Source organism: Mugil cephalus, chromosome 6 (assembly GCF_022458985.1).
Source record: "Mugil cephalus isolate CIBA_MC_2020 chromosome 6, CIBA_Mcephalus_1.1, whole genome shotgun sequence".
In the NCBI taxonomy this organism is placed as follows: Eukaryota; Metazoa; Chordata; class Actinopteri; order Mugiliformes; family Mugilidae; genus Mugil; species Mugil cephalus.
Window position 1 is genome coordinate 22,210,276 of NC_061775.1, and position 23,095 is coordinate 22,233,370.

At 39.1% G+C, this 23,095-nt stretch overlaps 2 protein-coding genes and 1 long non-coding RNA gene across 3 annotated transcripts; 2 read left to right on the plus strand and 1 right to left on the minus strand.

Moving 5' to 3' along the window:
• Positions 1-279: 279 nt before the first annotated feature.
• ttc22 (tetratricopeptide repeat domain 22) lies at positions 280-5,270 on the plus strand. Its single transcript, XM_047586326.1, has 8 exons — positions 280-658; positions 1,269-1,569; positions 1,863-1,918; positions 1,993-2,108; positions 2,558-2,676; positions 3,773-3,934; positions 4,046-4,198; positions 4,278-5,270. Exons 1-8 carry the CDS (start codon positions 396-398, stop codon positions 4,812-4,814), a joined length of 1,707 nt encoding a protein of 568 aa, XP_047442282.1. The 5' UTR covers positions 280-395; the 3' UTR covers positions 4,815-5,270.
• A 1,148-nt stretch (positions 5,271-6,418) lies between these two features.
• LOC125009607 (putative C-type lectin domain family 20 member A) lies at positions 6,419-9,355 on the minus strand. The gene is made up of 3 exons (XM_047587684.1): positions 9,157-9,355; positions 8,172-8,504; positions 6,419-7,963 (listed from the first exon to the last, which is right to left on the minus strand). Exons 1-3 carry the CDS (start codon positions 9,260-9,262, stop codon positions 7,620-7,622), a joined length of 783 nt encoding a protein of 260 aa, XP_047443640.1. The 5' UTR covers positions 9,263-9,355; the 3' UTR covers positions 6,419-7,619.
• Positions 9,356-13,121: 3,766 nt separating this feature from the next.
• LOC125009497 lies at positions 13,122-15,299 on the plus strand. The gene is made up of 4 exons (XR_007112958.1): positions 13,122-13,287; positions 13,543-13,649; positions 14,953-15,055; positions 15,147-15,299. It is a non-coding gene; the product is annotated as an uncharacterized LOC125009497 (long non-coding RNA).
• Positions 15,300-23,095: the final 7,796 nt, after the last annotated feature.

Here is a 23,095-nt window from a genome sequence, read left to right on the forward strand (position 1 = left end):
AAAAACAAGGATTCACAACTATTTTTACAAGACGACAATACATACAAAATTATCTTGTCAGAATATCAGTGTTTCTGCTGCAAACCCGTAGACTGTTCACAGAATTTGTATGCAGCTGAAACAAGCTGAGAGTATTAAGAATGAGAATGGCAGCTCGTTTGACGCAACAATGTGTCAACATACGTAATTATTCACTAATTCCCATTAACACTATTCCACTCCCACGTCACTCCCAAGCCTAACCCGTCCAACCTGTCTGTGCTTGGATGACAAGCATGATTTGCGCAACAGTGCTCCTAGGTGAGCAGTGTGTTTTCTTGTCAAGTAACTTGAGCTAAAATCCACTCGGGCAGGACTTCTATTGGCCTTTTCTTAAGGTTTAGAAGGAGGAGGCCATGGAGACTGGCAGTACCGAGGACATTGAGTCCCTCATGGAGGACATGGACTACATCCCTGGTCACTTCCACCTAGAACTTAACCTAAACTGTGATCCCGTTGGACCTGTGAAGCTACGACATCGGGACACTCATCTAAAACAGGAGAGTCTGCGAGCGGAGCTTGAGACCGAGGTGGTGTATCTACAATACGCCATCCAAAATCTTCAGGGCCTGCTGGCTTTTCACCTTGAAGAGCTGGACAGGGCAGAAGAAATATTCAGGTGATCACACGGTGTTGTTTTTTTATATTGTTGAAGTACGCTTTCTTTAGAGATCCCAGCTAGTAATAGATTGATGGACCACACACATAAGCTGTGGGAATTTGTCTTTAACACATGATTCCCCCAAACAACACTTAATGTCTACAGTGAAAAAAAAGACTCATTTTTTCTAAAATTCTTTTTTCTACATGTATTTGTTCCTCTGTGACAACTGTTACATAACTATCGTCTTCTTGGGTGATGACTTGACATGAGTATGACTGTCCTCCTGTCGATGGGTCTGGTTATTTCTGGATCAGGTGTAGCCAGTCCTTGCTAAGGGCGGTGAAAATACTAATTTAAAAACACTAGTAAATAACAGTCACACTAGCTAAATGCTAACATGCTCCTACTGGAAATGCTAATGTGCTAATGTTTCTGCGTTTATGCGAGTGGCATTGAACAGTGCTATTAAACCAAACCCAAAATGACAATTTATTGTCGAAGATGTGCTAAAAGTAAATGTAGCCAAGCTGTGAGGAGTTGTGTACGCACTAGTCTGGTTAGAGTGGCAATAAGAAGCACGCTAGTAGAGACGTCTTAATGGGGTGTCTTTTTCTCTTCAATTCAGGAGCATTTGTAAAGAGGACCCTGGAAACCTCAACGCCTGGGCCAACCTGGGCTACGTGTACGACAAGCTGGGGAGGGAGCTGGACGCAGCGGAGTGTGTGGACAAAGTGTCCTATCTTATGGGCTTAAATGCCGGAGAGGCCTCCCGGGAGGAGACCAGGGTACTGGCTGCACGCTGCCTGGCCGAGCAGGCCTACGTGCATCCCTACGATGTGGAGCTGGACGGCGAGGACGACCTGAGAGAGAGGCTGATGGCAGCGCTGACACTTTACAATAGGGCACTGGTTTATGGAGATGATCTGGTGAGACATGAATGTAAAAAAAAAAAAAAAACTTTTACAGTGGAAATAGAGTAGAAAAGCGCAGAATGCAAATGCAAGGTGGAACTCTGATACAATGCATGTTTAGATGTTGGGCGTACACATAACCAGCCAGTGTTCTCCTTGTTATTATTAGACTTTTCAAACCATTACTGTAAGATTGTAGATGATTAGTGAACTTCAAGCTCATCCCACGCTCAGTTCAAGCCAAATATATGTTATTATTGCAGCGATGTGAAAATTGCTCACGCGTGTGAAATGTCTTTGTTTCTCAGATTTCAATAGAGGAAAAAAGAAGCTGGTATTTTAAAATGGCAGTCATCTATGTAAGGTAAAGTATGAAGAGATTTAGAAGATACTGCTTTGCACAGTGTGAATACGTAACAACGTGCTCTCTCTCTGCAGACTGGACGACATCATAAAGACCAAAGCGGATTCTGAATACTCCAGACTCACTCACTACAACAAGGGACTGAAACTTCTCAAAGAAACACTGGAATCCGAGAAAATGCAGCACAAAGGTAAACCAGTGTGACTCTGTGTGATTTTTATCTGCTCCGTTTCACATGATGCAGAATGTGCAGCACAGTCTTTCTGGTATTACTTGATTTAGGCGGCGATGCAAGATGTATCCAACTTGTACAGAACAAAAAAAATAATCATCTACAAAGTATTTTTAACAATATTACCTATACAAAAATGGTAAAAGCAAATGTGCACTGATTGATTGATTAATTGATTGATTGATTGATTGATTGATTGACTGTAAATGAGGTACCCTAAATACACCTTTTAATGCTGTACTGAGCGGTGGAGGAATATTATCTGTGCCGAGAAACCAGAATCTGGATTTAAGTGTATATTGTTAGGAACTATGTGTTGAGAATGGTCCCATTAAATAGTCTGAAGGTCTTAGTGTTAAAAGTATGTTGACAGTAGAAGCTGGTAAAAGTCTGATCTCTCCTGTCAGCTCTAGCCTGGTGTTACATCGGAATCATGTTGGAAAGGAAGGATGAGTTTTCTTCGGTGCCGATGTCAGTACACGACTGTGGCTTCTCAGGCTCTGATCCTCTGTCCTGCTTTGGAACCGTGAGTTAACCCTCGCACTCACCTCTGTGGCCAAATATCAGACTAATGATCTGTTTTTTTATTCCCGCTGTGTTTATGTGTTGTTTGGTGGCTACTGAGACCTGTTTGAGTTTATACTAAAGATGATGTAAGTGTATAGTCCTTAGTTTTAGATTTAATGGAGCAAAGGAGGCTATTCACGCAGAGAATAAAATAAATAAATAAATAAATATGTGACCACACACAAACATTTCATCTAATCCTCAACTTAAGGGAGTGAGTCTGAGGTAGAAGGTGCTTTCACACAGAAATAAAATTTAATCCTAATCACCAACGTGACAATTAGAAACTGTGGGTTAGTGCTACAGAACATTACATCCAAAGTGTAATGACTGCCATCTGCAAAGCATCTATTAAGAGCTGGTTTAGAATCAGCACTTCTACTTTCACGGATTTCTGACATGTAGAATAGAATAGCACAATATCATTGCAGAGCACAGGTTATACAGTATTGTTTTCAGCTCTGCAAGATTCTCATTAAAAGCAGTATTAGAAGGAAAAAAACAGTAGTGAAAAGAATAACAGTATTAAGTCAGAATGCACTGTAATATACATATAGAGTATAAATATGAATAAAAATATAAATATAACTATAGAATAAACAGTTGTATGTACCGTGTTGTGCAAATATTGGATGCTGTAGCTGATATGTGCAAGAAGGTGAAGAATACCAGAACTTCAGTTTCGTTTAGTCAGTTAGCAGCTATTCTTCCTGGGGTCCACACAAAATAAAAATACCTACAATATAACATAAAACAAAAGCAGAAGAAAATCATGATCCATACTTTAAGTCTAATAAAGTATAATACAGTGCTGAAATAACAGTCTACATCATACTGAATAATATACAAAAAAACATTCACCAACTTTAAACCACAATTATAGTGTATATTTTATTTTTCTACTCTTGGTCTCTGTCTCTGAATACCCATATTCATCTTTTAAGAGGATTTAGTTAGTACTTAGAAGTTCCTATTTTAATTTAATGTGTTGAAGGTGTGTTAGTCCTGCTCTACGGAATCATTTGTACAGTAGTTGTCCTTGTCTTTGTCCTCAGGCCATAAATATGGCCAGTGATGATGCATTCACCCTGAACCTTCTGGCCAGGCTCTTTGTTCTTCTGGGCAAACATGAGATGGCAACGGGGATCTGCAACATGGCCCTGAACGTGCTGCCAGATCCAGAGCTCAACTGGCAGGCTTACTGCACCCGTGCCAAGGTACCACAGCTCAAACACATCAGAGACTCGTTAGCATACCCAACTCTCTGACAGCAGATTGCTAGAATTGATGTTTACGGGCAACTAGATAAGAATGTCTTCTGTTGTCAGATCAATATGGTCCTATATGTCAGAGACCTGGAGAAGGCAAAGCATCATCAGGGTGCAATCCCAGACCGACAGAAGCTAAACGAAGCTAGAAAGGACTTGGACAAGGTGCTCAGTGTACGTCCCTGCCTGCGAACTCATCTAGAAATGGCACAGGTAACGGCATAACATGTAATGTTTTCTGTTTTTTTTTTTTTTTCATTGCATCAGATTTATAGCATGTCTCCACTTTTAGGTTTACTACTACATGGGAGTAGACGCGCTCCAGGAGAGCCTTCTGGTGAATGAGAATGCGGTGAACAGCGCCTTGGTCAGTCTGTCTCACGCCCTGCAGTGCGAACTGGCCGACAGCTTGCCGGACTTGCATGTTCTCAGAGGGCGCTGCCTCCTAATGAAAGGCGAGGAGCAGAACGCCGCGGACTGTTTCCAACGGGCCATGGAGTTAGAAAGACCAGGGAACACAGACACCACAGCGCTGCGCTGCCTCCTAGAGGCTCTCCTTGCCCTGTACATGCAGGAAGGCCCCGATCCCGACTCTGCCGTCACCCAGCTGGAGCTGTGGGTGCGCAAGGCGGAGGAGAGGTACCCTCAGGACCTGGTAAATGCCGAGCTGAGGAACCTGTACATGACACACACGGCTGAGGTCACAGAGTTATCCAGGGCTCTGATTAAGACGGGACGGCTGAACCTGGTGAGGACGCTCCTGGACATAGTGGTGCCTAAACAACTGGCCAAGAGGAGACAAGTGGCTCGATCTTTCTCATATACATGAAGCAAAGATGTGACTTCAAGAGCACGTGACCATACACACAGTAATTAATGAAAGTCTTCACTCCATTTCACAGATTTAAATGAAACCGTTACAATAAGGTGTCTGTGCTGTCACAGGGTACACTTACCAAGTTTTTGGGCTTTATTTTCTTGATGGTTAATTTTGGATCCTGCTATTCAGACTTGCAGTTTGCACAGTGAAAAGTTTGACCTCTGGTGCTTTAATAAGAGGGCTCTATACGACCACTCCCTGAATGGGTGCTGTACCACTGATGACCAGTAGGTGGGGGTGTAGACCCAAAATAAAAGAAAAGATTTTGCCTGGTTTTTGAAATTTTGTTTGGTACACAGAAAATTATTAAACCACAAATTTCTGAATTGCAGTGTAACTCTGTATGCATGGACTGTTGTACACCACGTAATAAATGATGGTCTTGATATACAGACAGCTGACAAACAGTGTCCATTCTTGGTTGGGGGGGATTTATAATGCAATCAAGTCAATATTTTAGATAATCTTGGTCACAACCAAGATGGATCTGAAAACAAAAAAAAAAAAAAAATGTTCCAGCCACCATTAGTTTCAAGGAAACTAGCTAATTTTTCTTTTTTTTTTTTATGAAAACAACAGCGTCTTCAAGCAATCAAACTGGCTTTTAAAGGGTTAAAATTCCTCACAATTTTTAAATTCATGGTAGTTTTGTAAAGTGCTGAAGTGGTTTAAGAGATTTATGCAGAAAAAATCAGGAAAAAACATTAATCAGTGAAATTTTTATAGCAGTTTTAGGACATGGATGTTTTTGTCTACTAAGGTTATAAGGGTGTGGTAAATTAAACAGATGCCTGAGGGTTAAATCATAGATAATATGAAATCATAAATCATCAGTCTCAGTGGTTGACTGTTGGAGACCGCATTTCAAATCAATAAATAAATATATTTACTTCAAAATACCGTTTTAGCAGTGAAAATAAATATATGGAGCTCATACTATCACTTTGAAAACCACTTAAACCTCAGTAGACTCCAGATTCAGGAAAGACACAGGTACTGAGGAGCCTAACGTGATTCTCAAGCTCATACATTTAGGCCCGGTGCAACTACTGCCACCTCATACAGGCCTTATGATCTTGCGGCATGACATTTTAAAAAGCAGAGAACTTCAGGACAAGAGAGATTAGCATGAAAAGTTCGATGAAGATTAATCTGGCAGAATATATTCCCATAGAATATTTCTGAAAACTGAGTTGCGGCACAGGCTGCAGCCCCATGCAACCGTCCAAGTAATTATAATATATATTATACAATCTTTTGTTGAGCATCACAAAATTGAATTCCCTTTACCTAAAATAAAAATAACAAAATCTAAATTTGATAGATACGTCCTTTTTAGTGAAAAAAAGTAAATAAATAAAACCAAAAAAAACAAATAAAATAAAAGTGGTGTCATTAATTTGTGTGAATCAACCAGTTTAGTAGCCACGGAAAAGAATATTTAAAAGTGGAAAAATGTGCATTTTTATGTTGCAGTTAAAAAACCAACTTCTTTACAGATGACAGAGAAACCTCTGGCACGTTAAATCATTAAAAACTCAACACAGTTAAAGTTTAATGAAGCTGTATTTTAATATATTGTGTTACATGATCCAGAAAATTAAACGTTAACATAATGCAATGGTTTGATTTCAGCTGCAGTCATTAACTATTAAATCATGATGTTTACAATAGTACATTATAGTATTTTATATTATCACACATACAGAAGAAGTCTGCGTCAGTTTAAACAAAGATAATTTACTCAGTAAGAAACTAACAGAAAACCACCATCCATCGCTTTGTCCTATTTCCACTACTGCTTAATTGACTTTAACTTCAGATAAAGATAATATAGCTTTGTTTAGTCAAAAAATAAGAGAATTAAACTCTTTATTATCAATATGTTAAATGTAAATGTATACAACTCAGCTACTATAGACAGTTCATTTTGGGGCATCTCGACTATTATTGCCAGGAAACTTTCAAGGAATAATTAGAAAAAGTGCTGGCCATTTGTACCAGACAAGGCGCAGTACTGTCGACAGGTTCAAACCTCTGATAGCCCTGTAGAGATACTCTGCAGCCCAACAGTGCAACAGTTTCTTGTGAAGTAGGACTCAAATGCAGTTCACAGAGGGAGGCAGAACCAGGGAGAAAAATGATTTCAAGAAAAACTTTCAAACCAAAAAAACAGGTGAGGTCCCAAACAAGAACTCGGACAGTGTAACTTGACAAAGAACAAAGTGAAGGGCAGGTTTATACATATATATACACACACACATATATACACCCTCAGACATAACACACACACACGGGCTGATGGAATAACAAGAGACAGGCGAAACCAGTGAGGGTGGAGCACACAAGGAGAAACCAGTCCAACACTCAGAGTAACAACACGAGAAACACCTAGGAAGAAAAACCAAACCAGATCAGAGAAAACGTGAAAAAAAAGGAAAAAAAAGGAGAATGCCATGTACTCGGCTCCAGGTAAAAAAGAGGGATATGGCACAGGGCCTTTGTCGAGCCCCTTAAGAATTGACAAAATCTTATTTATATTTGTATGTATATTTATGCATATATTTGTCATTATAAAAATGCATCTTAACGAGAAAAATCTAACATTCACCAGAACTCTAAATATGGCTAAAATACTACAAGAAGAAGAAATGATCATTTTACTTTTTAACACAGTATTTTTTAGTCGTAATTACTACACTGTGGTGAAGAGAAGAAATATATAGTATAAGTGAACGAGGGTGGTTTGAATGTCTACCATGACGAACAGACGAAATAACTCTTTTCACTATCCTTTCTTTTGACCCACTGTCCATCTTTGTTCATGGCCACCGCCACGTCACACTGCTCGTCCGTGTGCTCCGCTGAGGCCCAGTTCTCATACCGCACGAGCCTGTCACTGACCCAGAACCACATAACCAGAGGGCAGCTGTAACGCAGTCCCAGCCAGACGTAGGGAGTTTCGACCGTCTGAGCTGTCTGCTGGACCAGTCTCTGCTCATCCCGTTCCGTGATGGAGACCAGGTCCTTGTGGTTCGCTCTGCAGTACTCTAAGGCAGCTTCCCAGGTCTTTTCTTCTCTGATCAGGACCAGTTTATCTGGACACAAACAAACGCAGGGTGTGAGATTAAATTTGAGAACATCCGCCTCCGAAAAGGATTTTGTATTACATTTGTTTTATTTTGATGGTAATTTAAGTTGCAGTTTTCAAAGAAAATAGCATTAATTTTAGGAAGCAGTCACTGTAAAGTCAAATGTTTTAGGAATAATTATATTCACCAGGCATTAATGATCTGATAGACTCACCATAATAGCAGAAGAAGGGTTTCTTTTCCATACAATCACCAGTTTTCCATTTTCCAGATTCCCTTGACATAAAAGAGCAATACTTGCCGCCTTGGTTGGGATCACGTTTCCAGTTTCTGTAAGAATAATCACTCCCATCCGACCACCTCCAAGGTCTGAACTGGCTGATCCACACAGGTTCATTCACAGTTTCAATCAGCTTTTTGAACTCAGGGTCTTGAATGTGTTCGGGTCCACTGACCAGGTCGGTGTACTTTTTTCTGCAATGGCTCTGGGCATCTCGCCACTTTTTCTCTTTGTTAATTAAACGGAATTTGTTTTTTGTTGTTTTGGCTGTGGAATTAGCAAACAAACATTTTTCAGTTAAACCAATAAGGTGAGATAAAAACAATCAATCAATTCTGTAAAATTAAGATCCGTCATATTTACATTTCATTGCCACATGGAAAAGGTGAAATTCAAAAACCTCACAAACTACAGCAGCACAGATTGTAATTCCATTAAAAATAAAAGGTAAATGGGGCAAAATAAAATCCTGTTATTAGACAGTAGCTGCGTTTCCAGTACCCCTAGAAACGTGCAAAACCTAAATATCCCAATAAAAAACTGGTAATAGAAACATCTACATTAAAAAAAAATATCGCTAAAACATTTTAACGCTCTCATGGGTTGGTTTTTAAGATGTATCAATATAAATGTTTATCGCCAAGTGCAACGGCAACACTTTTTTTTGCAATTCCGTCATCGGAGAAGACGCAGGGGTTCATGTGACCCGTTTATTCGAAGTCCATTTCCTTAAAGCGAAGACTCACATGATGAAAATTTAAGAGAATTATAGGATACTGTGAGATGAGACTTTATGAGAGTTGCAGCTCATGCGCAAAACACCTTTCTATGGAAATTTCAGAAATATCGCTTTTATTTTACAACCGGTAATGGAAATGCAGCTAGTGACAAAAAGATGCAAACAGCTATGCAGTCTCACCACAATAGCAGATAAATTTATGACGTTCAGCACAATCCCTGATATTGTCCGGGCTGTCCGCCGTCGCACACACTTTTGCCTCATTTTCACACAATTTTTGCTCCATATCATTAAGCTTAGGCCACTGGCACTCTCCACACTCCAGGCTCCGTATCTCTGCTCAGATTGTTGCAATCTCTCCATATGTCCCACGTTGGGCACTGTGGCCAGATCTGTGTACTTTTCTCTACAGTAGGTCTGGGCTTCATACCAGTTTTTAGGCTCACTAATAAAGTGGTACTCATAGGGTTGACACATGGAGAAGAAACACTGCCCTAAAAAACAAACAAACAAACAAACAAAAAAGATGTAGGTCAGAACTGGTGCTGAAAAGGAAACGGGGAATGTTATCATGCAGTTATTACATATGCATCCCGACTGGTGTGTGAATCCATTTTAAGCTTCAGTGATTTTAGCGATAAACAACAAACGTTTGTGAGGTGAAGGACTGGTAGTGTGAACCACTTACCCGCCAGAATGAGCAGAAACAGACTCCGCTGCATCATTGCCATTTTAGGATTCTGAGGGCGTTATATTTTCAACTGTTTGGTTTCTGATGAAAGAAACGCATTTAGAGAAAATAAAAGTTTATGCAAAGTTCGTCCAGTTTTAAGGAGACTGATTACACGCTGATAACAAATATTCAAAAAAAACCTGGCAAACTGGGATGAAATTACTGCACCACAACAGCGACTGGCTTATCATAGATGATGCATGTGGTCTGAGCTAAAAGCGTGCCAGAAAATATTTTCATTCAATTTTAATATCGCGATCTACAGGCATGAAACTCACTTTAAAGTTACAGAACATTTAGGAGCAAGAACATTTGTTTTGTCACATATATAACAGGTGTAGTACATAGTGACATCTCAAGACCAGGGAGCTACATGAAGACATACACCAACCAGGCATAACATTATGACCATCTTCCTAATAGGTCTCCCTTGTGCCTCCAAAACAGTTGTGACTCATCAGAGAATGGACATGGGCCTTCTGAGGGTGTCCTGTGGTGTCTGGCAGCAGGATGTTGCTAGTGGGGGACTTTGGGTCCTACGTGTTGAGGGGAGAGGGCTCTGTGGATCATCCCACAGATACTTGAGCAGTTTGGGTTCTAGTGAATTTGAAGGTCAGGTCAGCACCTTGTGCTGTTTTACATGTTTTTTTTTAGTTGTTCCTAAACTGTTTTTGTGTGTGTGCATGTCCGCTGCTGCCGTCAAAGAGTGTCTTTACTATGGGGTGCGGGTGCCTGGTCTGGTCTAGATGGGTGCTACGTGTCTAAGTAACATCGACACGAATGTCAGGTAAAAATGTTTCCCAGCAGAAGATTGTGTTTTCACGAGATGGTCAGTGTTATTCACTTCTCCTGTGGTTTTAATGTTGTGGCTGATCGGTGTAGGACTAAGTACAACACAGAAGGCTGACTAAAAAGCGCGTATGTGCAAGGTTATGCAGACGATACAAAACTGTGTAAAAAGTGCAAGGGTGAAAGACCAGCGCAAACACACAATACAAAACAGTTGGGAGATAATACACTTGTGTACGGTCTTTAGACACTACACAACAATGGAGTGCAGCACCGACCAATAAGCAGACCGACAGAGTACAATCCAGTTTGTCCAAAATACAGACAATCAATTAATAAATTGTCTAATTCTCCAATAAATGAAACTTGAAAGAAAATGTGAATAGATTTTTTTCAGAGAATTTAAACACAAAAGAGTCCACACTCACATTAGTCTCTTCCTTCTCTCCGTCCTGATGTCTCCTCTGGATGCGCTGGTGGGGACTGCGCTCCACAAAATCTTGTGTCCACAGTTACCGCACAGGTTTTCAGCTCAATATTTGAATATTCAAATATTCAAACCAGAAACAATAATAGATATGAAAGAGGTCTTTTACACGATTCAGTGTGAAACAAGGAGACGGCTTCGGTAAACACTGCCCTCCTTCACAGCCGCGGAGCCAAAATGTAAAGTGTTTCATAATGTTTCCAAAAACAATCTTTTGGATATGTTTTTTTTAATTTTATTTTATATTGAGAAAAATTATAACTGTAAGAGAAAGTTCTCAACATTAAAGTGATACCACTGCACAAATTCAAGTGTGCGGAAGTTTCTTTTTCTGCATAAACATGTTCTTCTATAAAATGCTCATTGTGTGGCTCTGTCAGATGTGATCCAACAGATGTAAAGTGTTTGACCAGTTTAAAAGCCCTGATATTGTCGTGCTCTCTCCACGGCTCTACACACGGTGCACGTCTCTATGTGCGTGACTCTTTTCTTATCACGTTCACCACCTCAACACTGAACCAGAAATCCACAGCTCAAACATTCACAGGTAGCTGCAGACTGACGACTGAACTTCTGTCATGTTGGTGCAAGTTTCCACCTTTTTCTGTTTAACTTTTTATTGCTTGAGATAGGGAACAGATGACAGGCTGATGTGGAATCTAGTGTTTCATTCATTCATTTTCTGTTGTGTTGGGATTATTTTCATTATTTTCATCTAGATGTGTACTAACTAGTCGAGATTTCTTAGATTTTACTTAGAAGGGAGGATATATTTTATACACATAGATGTGACTCTAACTATAATTATATATTCATATTTACTAACACTCACGTGACCAACAAGAATGAAATCTTTGGATAGTGATGGGGTCGGAAGTATCAGTCATGTTTAGGTTACTTGTTTAGGAGCTTCTTATGAGGGGTCACAAACACGAAGTTAATAATGGAAGGGATGGATATAGAGCATGTGAGGCAGAATAGAAGACAAACGAGAGGCTGTTTCAATAAAACTGTAGCTATCAGGAAACAGGTGATAAGGAGGATGAGTGTGAGGGAGAGAGATGTGAGGCCTACGTCAGGGAGGAACAGGTAGGAAGGACTTTCTCTTTTTTCTAGGGTGCTGTCCCGGCGGAGTGGAGGACCTAAGTGGCCAGGGGTCGGGACAGACCCGTCTACAAACGATGGGAGAGTTAAGCCTAAACCACGACTCCTCCCCGCATGTATCCAACCAATGATGTTCATTTTGTTGAAACTGTTCAAAAAAAATCATCCTTTTCTGGGACGTTAACTGAACAGGTAAGGTCCATGCGCACGAATATATATAATCCAACATATATTTGAAAAAGTATTAACAGCAAGGAGTCATTAAAGTGTTTTTTTTCCCCAGAAGAATTAACGAACACGCTGACATATATAAATGAAATAAACTTACAACAGGCAGGAGCCTATTCTAGTTGTCGTTGGGCGAGGGGCTGAGTGGATCCTGGTCAGGATGCCAGTCCATCGCAGGGCTAACACAAAGAGACAGACAACCACACACACTCACACCTGCAATCAGTTTAGAATCACCAATGAACCTAACGAGCATGTGTTTGGAAAACGGGGGGAAGGCAGGGAGAACCCACACAGATACAGGGAGAACGTCCACACAGAAAGGCCCAGAATCAGTGCTAATCACCACATAACTGTGCCGCCCTGTTTTCAGTCTAACCCTATATAAAAAAAAAATAAAATAAAAAGAAAAGAAAACCTCACCCCAGCAACAGGTTGATCAACTCCCACAGAGCTTAATTTTGGTGGAGTATAAATCCATTTATAAGAAATCAAGCATTCACACAAAGCATTCCACTGTTCTGGTTTAACCTGGTAAAACTTCAAAGGCATTAAATGTAACGTACAAGTCAACATTTACACTCTTGGTCACCTTATACCCAAATCAGTAAAACGTGTCATCATACTACAGAGAATTCAGAAGAACTTTGAAAGCGTTGCAATGATTAACTGTTTTAAATTTGTACTAATGAACTTTCAACAAGTCACTTTTTTTCCACCCGTGCTCCACCTTTGGGCCCAGCCCATGTACAGTATGCATGGGTGAAAAATGCTGTTGGCAAACACACCGCACATAGCAGAACACAGAGCATTTGTTGTCGAGCTGCAGCCAAGAGAGTTCAGTCATTTCTCATCTTAACTTTGGCTTCACTTCCACAAAAACGAGCTCTGTGGAGTTTGTAACTTCAACCTGGACAGGAGAAATAATTACAGCTTCCTGTTACAACTCAAAGAATACAGTCTATTACAGGTACAGTCTATTAATCTTGTGGAATGCGGGAAACAAACCAACCCTTTATTCATGTGACAGAGTGGTTACAATTAGATATACACAACAATCTAAACTTTACAAGATTTGAAAAGAAAGAAAAATGCCATTGTTCCCACTACGTTACTACAATAACAGCCAATCTGGAAACAAGATAACCAACAACAAGGTTTGCCACTCCCTAATGAATATTGCAAATGTTTATAACAGTGTTGTTTCAACCCCTCATTGTGGAAGATTTCAGGTTCTGCGGCATTACTCTGACCAGTAATAATGACACTCCTCGCAGAAGGCATGAGCTTTCTGAAGGACAACAAGGACAAGCAGACTTCCAGATCACTCAGGTAAGATTTGATTTTTCTTCTCATTCGGTGGTACGATACTTGATATTCAAATTGAAAAGAAAAAGTGAAAGAAGATGTTGTAGACCGTGAGACTGTGGTAAAAAAACAAACAAAACAAAAAAAACGCTGTTTTTGAAAAAAATGCAGATTTGGCACAAAGACGGAGATCACTGTTGCTGTGTAGCTTTTGTTGCTTCATAGGTTTTAATGGAGCGCTCAGTGGCACCGGGGATAAAAACAAAATACAGTGAGTTTTCAGACGGCATCATGTGGCTAAAAGTGGCTAAAATCTGCAAATTATTTTTTAACGACGGTTCCGACTTGGCTGCTCGTGTGAAATTTCACCGATTTCTCAGACACACCCTGCACAGCTGACTAGGGTGGCAGGATTGTAATTATTGAGCTCATCTGTGAAGCGTCGGAATTCTTCTTCACACCTGTCAGATGTCACATGCTACAGTTACAAAAATGAATGAAAGCATTGTTCCACCAAGACTATTATAAAACCAAATGACTAAATGTTTCTGTGAATTGTTTATTTAGCAGGAACATTCCACGATACGTCTGTAGTTTCTAACCACGCACAGGTTCATATCATATTTATTAGACTCAAAACCTTACACCTAGACAAAATGCAAAGCAATACAAAACAGTGAGCAACAAAACAAAAAAATGTCAAGCTAGTACAGTAATTTTCCAACCAGACTTTCCCCCTCTAGCTACATTCACTCTCGTAGCTTAATGAGTGCGTGTCTTTCATCTGAAATGTCTACAACTCCTCAGACACAGCAGTGAAGAATTTCAGCTTTGTTCAGTTGTTGTGGAATGACATTTAACACAACGGTCCCATCTAGTGGAAGCTCATATATGTGTTAAACATAGGCCTGTGCATGGACGCCTGAGAGGATTTAATCCGATCTGCAGCATGAAAGTGTTATCCTAAATTTGTCCACTGTTTCAGTCAGAGAAGTGACCACTGAGACCCACAACTAATCAACAGACAATGTGTCCAAATTAAACTTATTCTTCTTAAGAAATTTCATTTGGATAGTTTATTAACTGTAAACATTCTCCTAATTTACTTGTTCTTCATTGCATTAAAACAAATGGAAAAGAAAAAAAAAACATCTATCTTGTTGTTATTGTAGGTTATTATGCTGTCGCCTCATTGGTCCAACCCACTTGAGATCAGCTTTATGTTTTCCAGCCCACAAACTAAAAATTAGACTTCCATTTATTTTCAGACTGGATGAACGTGCTGATTAATTGTCCAAAGTCACACTCTCTGATTTAAATGTCTTAGGTTCTTTTGGTCTTTGACTAACCTCCAGTAGCAATGCAAGCAATGCAAACTATGACAGACTGGCACACAGGCCTCTTCAGCTGCTGTGATGACACGCAATCGTGTAAGAACCAACAACTTTTTAAAAAATTTTTAATTCAAAAACTTATAATTTTGTGTGCCAGTACTATGCTTCAAAACTGTTTGTTTTTCAGGCTGCTACGGTTTCTGGTGCTGCCCTTGCCTTGCTTGCACCGTCGCAGGGAAGTTCGGAGAGAACCGTTGTCTCCCATTATGCGACATTTGCAGCCCTGCAGTGCTGTCCGCCTTTGGGATACCCCTGTGTGTACCTCCTGCTGGACTGGCTCTGAGGACCGGCATTCGACACACATATGGCATTGAGGTATGAGTAAAACGGATTCTCTCAAATTCCTTATCCCGTGTAGGAATTAAAGGCTTGTTTTTGTTTTGATGTCATAAAAATGTATAAGCATTCTTCAAAATATTGACAACTGAGGAATAGTGAAAATAGCGTGTAACTAGATGTTCTCTCCCTTCAGGGGTCCCTCTGCAATGACATCGCCACTTCCTGTGTCTGCGTGTGGTGCTCCTGGTGTCAGATGCATCGCGAGCTGAAATATCGCAAGAAGAACCAAACTAACGTTGTGAACTTGCAGCCTACAGCAGTGAACAAGCCTCAAGCGTATCCACCCCCCGCTGGCTTTGTACAACAATAGATAGAAAAGCAGAAAAATGTCGTTCTGATAGGGCTTTGTGGCTTTTCGTTGATCTGTTCTGTCTTTTGAAAGTAATCTGGTGGAGGTGATTGAATCAGTTATATGTGCTGTTTGTTTAATGTCCTGCTCATTCATATCTGATATTTGTCCTGCTATTTAATGATGCTAACTACCTTCTAATTGTGATACACACACTCTGGTTGTGTTAATAAATTAACCTGTCCTAAAAAACTGAAATTACTACTAACCACAGACTGCATAAATATCAAAAAACAATATTTGACCTGTATTTAAGTGTTTTAGTTTCCCATCCAGGAGGTGGAGTGCATCACCTATACTGTAGCCAGTCACCAGGGGGAGCTCTACTTGCTTTGGCTTCACTTTAAAGGGGCTGTTCTGCGGCCCACACTTACACAGTCTATGCTACTAACACGCTAACAAGTTCAGAAGAAGAATCACAAATGTACCTTTCAGTAGAGTTCTGCATCTGATTCCAGGATAATATTCTCATTATTTTACTACAGACCTCATCCCTCTGTAACTGGTTTAGGTGGAATAAAAATGACAAAATATGTGTAATAAATATAAACAACACCGTGTCACTGTGCTGCTTTCTGAAGAATTTTAGAACTTGAACCGAACCATCTTAATCGAGAGGGGAAAAAATTGCTTATTTTGAATATATGACAGCATTTTATAAATCCTTATCGTGGCAAAGATTTTAGAAAAAAATGTACAATCTCAGTGAAATTATTCGGCTTCATAAATCAGGATATATATCATACACAGTTTCTGGAAATATATAAATTTTCATTTAGTCTTCTCTTACCAGAGGTGATTCTAGAGTCTTATGGGGCCCTGAATTAAAATTTCCACTGGACCTGGTCATGTACAACAGAGCTGGACACTGAACAAGTTAACTAATGTTAACAGAATAAACACAAAAATAAAAAATGTGTTGCTACTGAAGAAGCTACTCGGATGAGTGGCGAAACATCTTCACGAAATTCTATTCGTGAAGTTGCCTTATTCAATGCCTTTTGGATTATTATTAATTATTATCTATTTCACTTACCACTTAATTTCTTTTGTCTATTTTTTTTCCCCCGAGTCCCAGTGGGATACCTTCTATTCATTTTAAATTGGGTGCCACTGACATAACTACTTTGAAGAGTCATGCGCATGACGTATAACGGGATTTCAGCATGCAGGGTTGTGTCAGGTGGGGGTCCTGACACAAACACATTACCAGGCTGTAGTTTAAAGATTTTTAGCGCTCTGTGGCCCCCTACTGGTTTGAGTGGTTAAAAGATCTGATCATATCAGAGACTGGCAGACAACCATCTAAATCACAGGTCTTCAACACCCCTAGCGGATCGCAGAGGTACTACAATATATATATGTTTATCTCTATATGTGTATATGTGTGTGCGTAGATAGATAGATAGATAGATAGATAGATAGATAGATAGATAGATAGATAGATAGATAGATAGATAGATATTCCCCCACAAATTCAAATTTCTTAAAATACACATTAACATGAATCCAACATATTTTAGTAAAGGGACAAATGAAGGCGGGGAATCGAAATGAAAAAAAAAAAGGATATTTGAAGCAGTTTGATCTATAATTTCAATAGATTAATACTGAATACAGAATGAAAATAATAATGTATATTTATAATTTGCACTAGGCGAGTTTAGTATGGAACACATATAGTAGGTAGGGAGTCCTTACCTAATCTCTCCATCAGTTTGGTTGGGGGGGGGGTCCGTGGCCTGAAAAACGTTTGAAGACCCCTGATCTAACATGATCATTTGTATTTGTGTACTCAAGTTGGTCAACTGGAATTAAACCCTAATATGTTACCTGAATAACTTATGCAGACATATGTCTGAAAACAAATCTAGGAATGTAAATATTTTATTTCGAATAAGTTATTTCCATAAACCGTATAAAAAGGGCATTGGAACTGCTCCACAACAGTGAAGCCCAAGCAAACACATTTATATTTTACAGGAAGGAAACGGAAAATTATGTATTACTATACAGTCAAACATGGAGTATGTCTTTGTAAGTAAGTTTTTGTCTTGAGTTTGCATTCTTCGCCTATATTTTGTATTTTTCTTTTGAAGAAAAGTCTTGATGTTAATGTTTGTCCTCAACTAAGGTTATATTAAAGCATAATCAACACCTCTAATATGGTTTCTGAAATAACATTAGATTAAATCTGTGTGAAAACTTGAACAAATGTTTTAAATATGTTTTCTTTTTCTGGGTTGTCGGTACAGTGTATAGGCCTACTCAGACAGATAGTAGATTCATCCATCCCTCCCACACTTCTCTTTAGATTTATTTATTCAAATTTATTCAAATTTGGCACAAATGTCCACTAGATCCACTAGACTCAAAGGGCCACGGTCACGTCACAACACATTATTGGCCATCACTACACCGATGTAATCTGCAAACTGCGACTAGCAGAGTCATACAGCGGAACACAAGGCGGAAATTCCTGTTCAGTCTTCTGTGATGAGAAGTCCACACTTTGCATGATACTCTCACGCCTCTGTCAGCGCTCAGACATTTGTAGCCAGCTTGTGTTGGTACTGTGGCCTTAACTGTCATCAAATACTAGAAGCTGAAACCCAACTCCAAACCTGCTGTCTTTTGTTTTGGTTGTTCACGTCAGGGGCTGAATCCAGGACAACACCCTGCAAGCATCACAGCGAACTAGGAGCACAGTTTCATTACATGCAGTTTTATTCCTTGATCTTTGAAAAATTTAAAAAATATTCCTGAAAACATTGCAGAATTTATCTTTACTGCTGACCATTAAACAAGAAAATCGGACAAAACTACAGCGTCACTACAGGATCTAAACAACGTTCGATGTTTCCTCTACGTTCTACTACACTGTTCTTATTAATATTAACACTGGAGGGAGCCAAAGTTAGTCAGCATTCCCCACGTAACAGCTTAAAAGTTATTAAGGTAAACTCTGCAGGGCTTTTGAATCTGCACAAAACAAAACCAAGTTGAATAACTAGACCATGTTGGTTTCCAGGCCTGTTATCTCTCACTGGAAGGCCAAGACTCAGATTCCTGAAGTGCTTCAGAATAGAAGATAAAGAAAAATACCTGTGACTTGCTGTTAAGTTCCTATGAGCAGCTTTTTGCTAATTTACACTCCTTATTTACACTATTTCCCCTCTTTCTGACCAGCAGAAGAACAATATCTGTCCTGGAATCCAACTCATTAAAGAAAGGTGAATGTTTTCCTTTTATAATTAAGAAACAATAACTTTTAGCCTTTTAAGACATGTCAAGTGCACACTTCTACGTGTTTATTCAAATCAACTTATTTGGATGCATTAATTAGAGAACAAAGGACATTCAAATTCCACAGCTTACTTTTACTTTCATTTCTCCGAGCCTATAGCTTCAGCTTGTGCAGCACTGTTTGTGTAGAGTTGCTCATCACGTACGATATGCCACTCCTGATCCTAAGCCCATCCTTTCATTCACTGGGAGCCTGAGGTGACAACTAGGAGGTGTCCAGGTAAGACCTCTAAGTTTATCTCTGTAGTTAACATTTATCTGTCACAGTGGAGAAATTCTAATTTTATATTGTAAAAAACAATATAGGAAAAAGGGGGTTTGTGTCGACCAAAATTATAAATCCTCACTTTGTTTAAAACAGACTTTGTACTCTGACCAGATATATTCTCCTAACTTTATACTTGTTTATTTTGTTTGTTTTGTTTCAAAGAGATCCTACATTTAAATAATTATAGTTTTGATTCAGTTTGTCATTTCATTTATTTCAGTATTATATTAGCTATTAAATAAAATTTTTGTATGCGAAAGTTAATTTATAAAATGCAGCGAGTAGGACTTTGTGCACTGTAAAATTATTAATGTTTACTTCATAGTACACGCTCTGTTTCAGGAACATACTCTGTGGTTTAACAGCTATGGTACTTCGTAGTGTAATACAGCGCTGTTGTTGTGGCAGAGAATTAAATCCCAATAGCATATGCCGAAGGGACTCCTTAGGCAGAGCATCTACCAGCAAATGAAACTTCAAAATAGACACAAATCTTTTCTGGTTATGGCAACAAGAAAGAAATAGAGAGATGAGACACGATATTTCTGTACAAACCTGCAGGTTTTGAGCACTACATAATTTATTTTAAATTTGAACATGACTAATGAGGTTTACGTTAACATTAACATCTCATTCATTCTTTCTCAATTAACAACAAGTTTTAATATTTTAATATTAATATTGTATATTGCACAGTTGTGGCAGTGTGCTTGAGAATTGCAATTTTATGTTGGTATTATTGATTTATTCACCAGTCAACCAGGAGCGTGCAGGCATGACATATAAACTGTTTGACTTGCAAAACAACACAAACCTGATCCAAATGCAAACAAGACCTGTACAGGTGACGGTGGCAGCTGGAGCTGTTGAAGTTGTTTTATTCACTTGTAAATGGTTTAGAATTTATATGGGCTTTCCCTGGTGCTCTAATTTTCTTCTGATTTCATGGTTCGCTCTGATTTCACAGGATAATTCCTCACTGACTGAAGGTCAAGACCCAATGGCAGCACAATCTCAAAACGTAGACTGGAGCACTAATCTTTTAGACTGCTTTGAGGATGCAAGCACTTGTAAGAATCACAACTTTGACAAATTAGTATTTTTTAATCCAGTGCCTTATATATACACACAAGAGACTTTACACCTTGTTGTGTTTTCCAGGCTGCTATGGTTTCTGGTGCTACCCTTGCCTTGCCTGCACTGTTTCAGGACGATTTGGAGAAAACTACTGTCTCCCCTTATGCGACTTGCCAATCGCTTGTTCAGGTGCAGCCTGTGGAATGCCTTTGTGTGTTCCACCTGCAGTATTGTCTTTAAGGGCGTCTATGCGACACAAATATGGCATCAAGGTACGCGTGAGCTGCAGATATACACTGAATAACTTGAGAGAAGAAAAAAAAAAGAAAATGATGAGTAAATCTATGTTTTCCTGTGGTTCTCCTCAGGGATCCATCTGTAAGGACATCTGCGTTTCCTGTTTCTGCCAGTGGTGCTCCTGGTGTCAGATGCATCGGGAGTTAAAGCATCGCAACAAAACAGCCACGGTCATTAATATGCAGCATCAAACCGTTTTTAACATGCAGCCTACTCCAATAATGATGGTGAATGCAAATCCACCTCTTCCTGGTTTTGTGAGCCAGCCAGGAGTTGTTGTGACTCAGCAATGATGTGCTGTTTGTTTGGGGGTCTATATATATATATATATATATGCATGCATTTCTCATATTTATTTAGTTTTAGTCATAAGATTAACAAGTCAAATATCTGAGTCTCAGTTTCTTACAAGACAGACTTGTTTGACTATATATTTATTTTACATTTAAATGTAGTCATCATTTTGTGTTTAATGCCTTTAATTCCAAACAAAAACTTAAAAGCGTTGTGTTAGAAGTTATCAGTCACATTTCAATAAACTCCATTTGCATTTACACTCCTTAGGTCATTTGTGTTGACTGTAACAAGAAAATACTATACTAATACATACAAATGACTCATCAAATATAATAATTTTAACCTCCTGAGACCCTGCGTCCCCATATGGGGACAACAGGTTTTAGGTTTGTGGTAGGTAGGAAGGAGGTGTTGAGGTGAGAACCCAAAAGCAGGACTAAAGGTGAGATAGTTTCAAACAAAGAAAGTACTTAATAATTAACAAAAAGCGCTTTGCAAGGTAAGAAAATACAAAAATCATCGACATGTCATGGACTCTGGGAACGAGGCATGGAAAACAAGGAACGTGGCAACATGGAAGAGACATTAAACGACACGGCAAAGAGAAGGCAGGGCTATAAATACACATGAGGGCTGACAAGACACAGGTGAGACTCATAGGGACAATCAACCCAGGTGAAACCAATGAACAATCAAGAGACAAGGAGGCACAAGACAGGAAATCCATAACTTAAGAAAATAAAACAGGAAACAGAACACATGACACACACAGACATGACAAACCACAAGGAGACACTACACACCGGAAACTAAGAAACTCATTCAGTTTTAATGCCTTCATTGAGAATATACATTTCAACACCTCATGAAAATAAATAAATAAAGAAAAAAAAAACATTAAATGAGGACGTGTGTTTAAATTTTGACTGTGTCTGTACAGATGTTTCTGTACAGATGTATGTATACAGAATATTTATTTATTTATTTTACAAATACTCACATTTTGGTTCCTCAATCGACTAAGTTTATATACCTTCTAACTACGACTAACATATAACATAGTTTCAACATCTTGACTAACGTAATGTCTGGATCTATACTGTAACATAATAATTAATATTTGAATATAATCGAACACTTTTTATCAAACGAAACCAAGCATATCATTAACATTGATCTTATGGAAAAAGTAACGTCAACAAGACATAAACACTACATACTTTATGTTGTGGAGCAATATTCCTTTACCCCAAAGTGACACAAGCTCCCGTTAGCCTCTCGTTAGCCTCAATAACAAACCGGAAGGCTAATCCAAGGCTAATTAATTAGCTGGCTAATTAGATAATTCATTTCCGGTTAACTTCAGCTACCAGGCTAGCTATGTTGTCTAGCTATAATTAATATTTGAATATAACTTAACTTTTTTATCAAACCAAACCAAGTGTATCATTAATTGATCTTATGGAAAAAAGTAACGTCAACAAGACATAAACGCTACACATACGTTATATTGTGGAGCAATATTTCTTAACCTCAAAGTGACACAAGCTCCCGTTAGCCTCTCGTTAGCCTCGATAACAAACCGGGGCCTCGTCGGAAGGCTAGCCCAAGGCTAATTCATTAGCTGGCTAATTAGATAGTTAACTTGAGCTACCAGGCTAACATTAGCAATGTTAGACACTGATACCCAATAGACAAATAATACTCCAAATTCACTTACCGACTAAAGTTGAAATGATCCATGATCCAAGACAAGTGGATAAGATGAGGGCGGTGTGCGACACTCAGATCTCAGCTCAGATTGGGTACGTTTCTGGCAACACCACAAACAAACATAATTCACCTGAAACAGCACCACCAAAGTGTGAGTTGGTTCTGTACTCACTGTATGGTTTACAAATAATAAACATGCAAATAAGCAACAAGCAAATTTACGTTTTACATTTTGTCCTCACACTGTACCGAAAATGAACCGGACCGCGACCTCAAAAACCGCATCGAACCGTGATTTTTCTGTATCTTTACACCCCTAATAGATCACAAGGGCTCTGGTCTGTAGCTACCACGTCTTCACGCTCAGTTAGCATCAACTCATAGATATATTTATGACATCAGCTACTTAGAGCGCCCTCTACTGACAAAC

What these genes read in the sequence shown, in the direction of transcription:
- ttc22 (XM_047586326.1), top strand. Translation starts at nt 396, where the DNA reads ATGGAGACTGGCAGTACCGAGGACATTGAGTCCCTCATGGAGGACATG. An exon ending in TGGTTTATGGAGATGATCTG is followed by an intron (nt 1,570 to 1,862) that starts GTGAGACATGAA and finishes TTTGTTTCTCAG; the next exon opens with ATTTCAATAGAGGAAAAAAG. An exon ending in CTCTGTCCTGCTTTGGAACC is followed by an intron (nt 2,677 to 3,772) that starts GTGAGTTAACCC and finishes CTTTGTCCTCAG; the next exon opens with GCCATAAATATGGCCAGTGA.
- LOC125009607 (XM_047587684.1), bottom strand. Translation starts at nt 9,262, where the DNA reads ATGGAGCAAAAATTGTGTGAAAATGAGGCAAAAGTGTGTGCGACGGCG. An exon ending in TAAATTTATCTGCTATTGTG is followed by an intron (nt 8,505 to 9,156) that starts GTGAGACTGCAT and finishes CTAATTCCACAG; the next exon opens with CCAAAACAACAAAAAACAAA. An exon ending in ACCCTTCTTCTGCTATTATG is followed by an intron (nt 7,964 to 8,171) that starts GTGAGTCTATCA and finishes GTTTGTGTCCAG; the next exon opens with ATAAACTGGTCCTGATCAGA.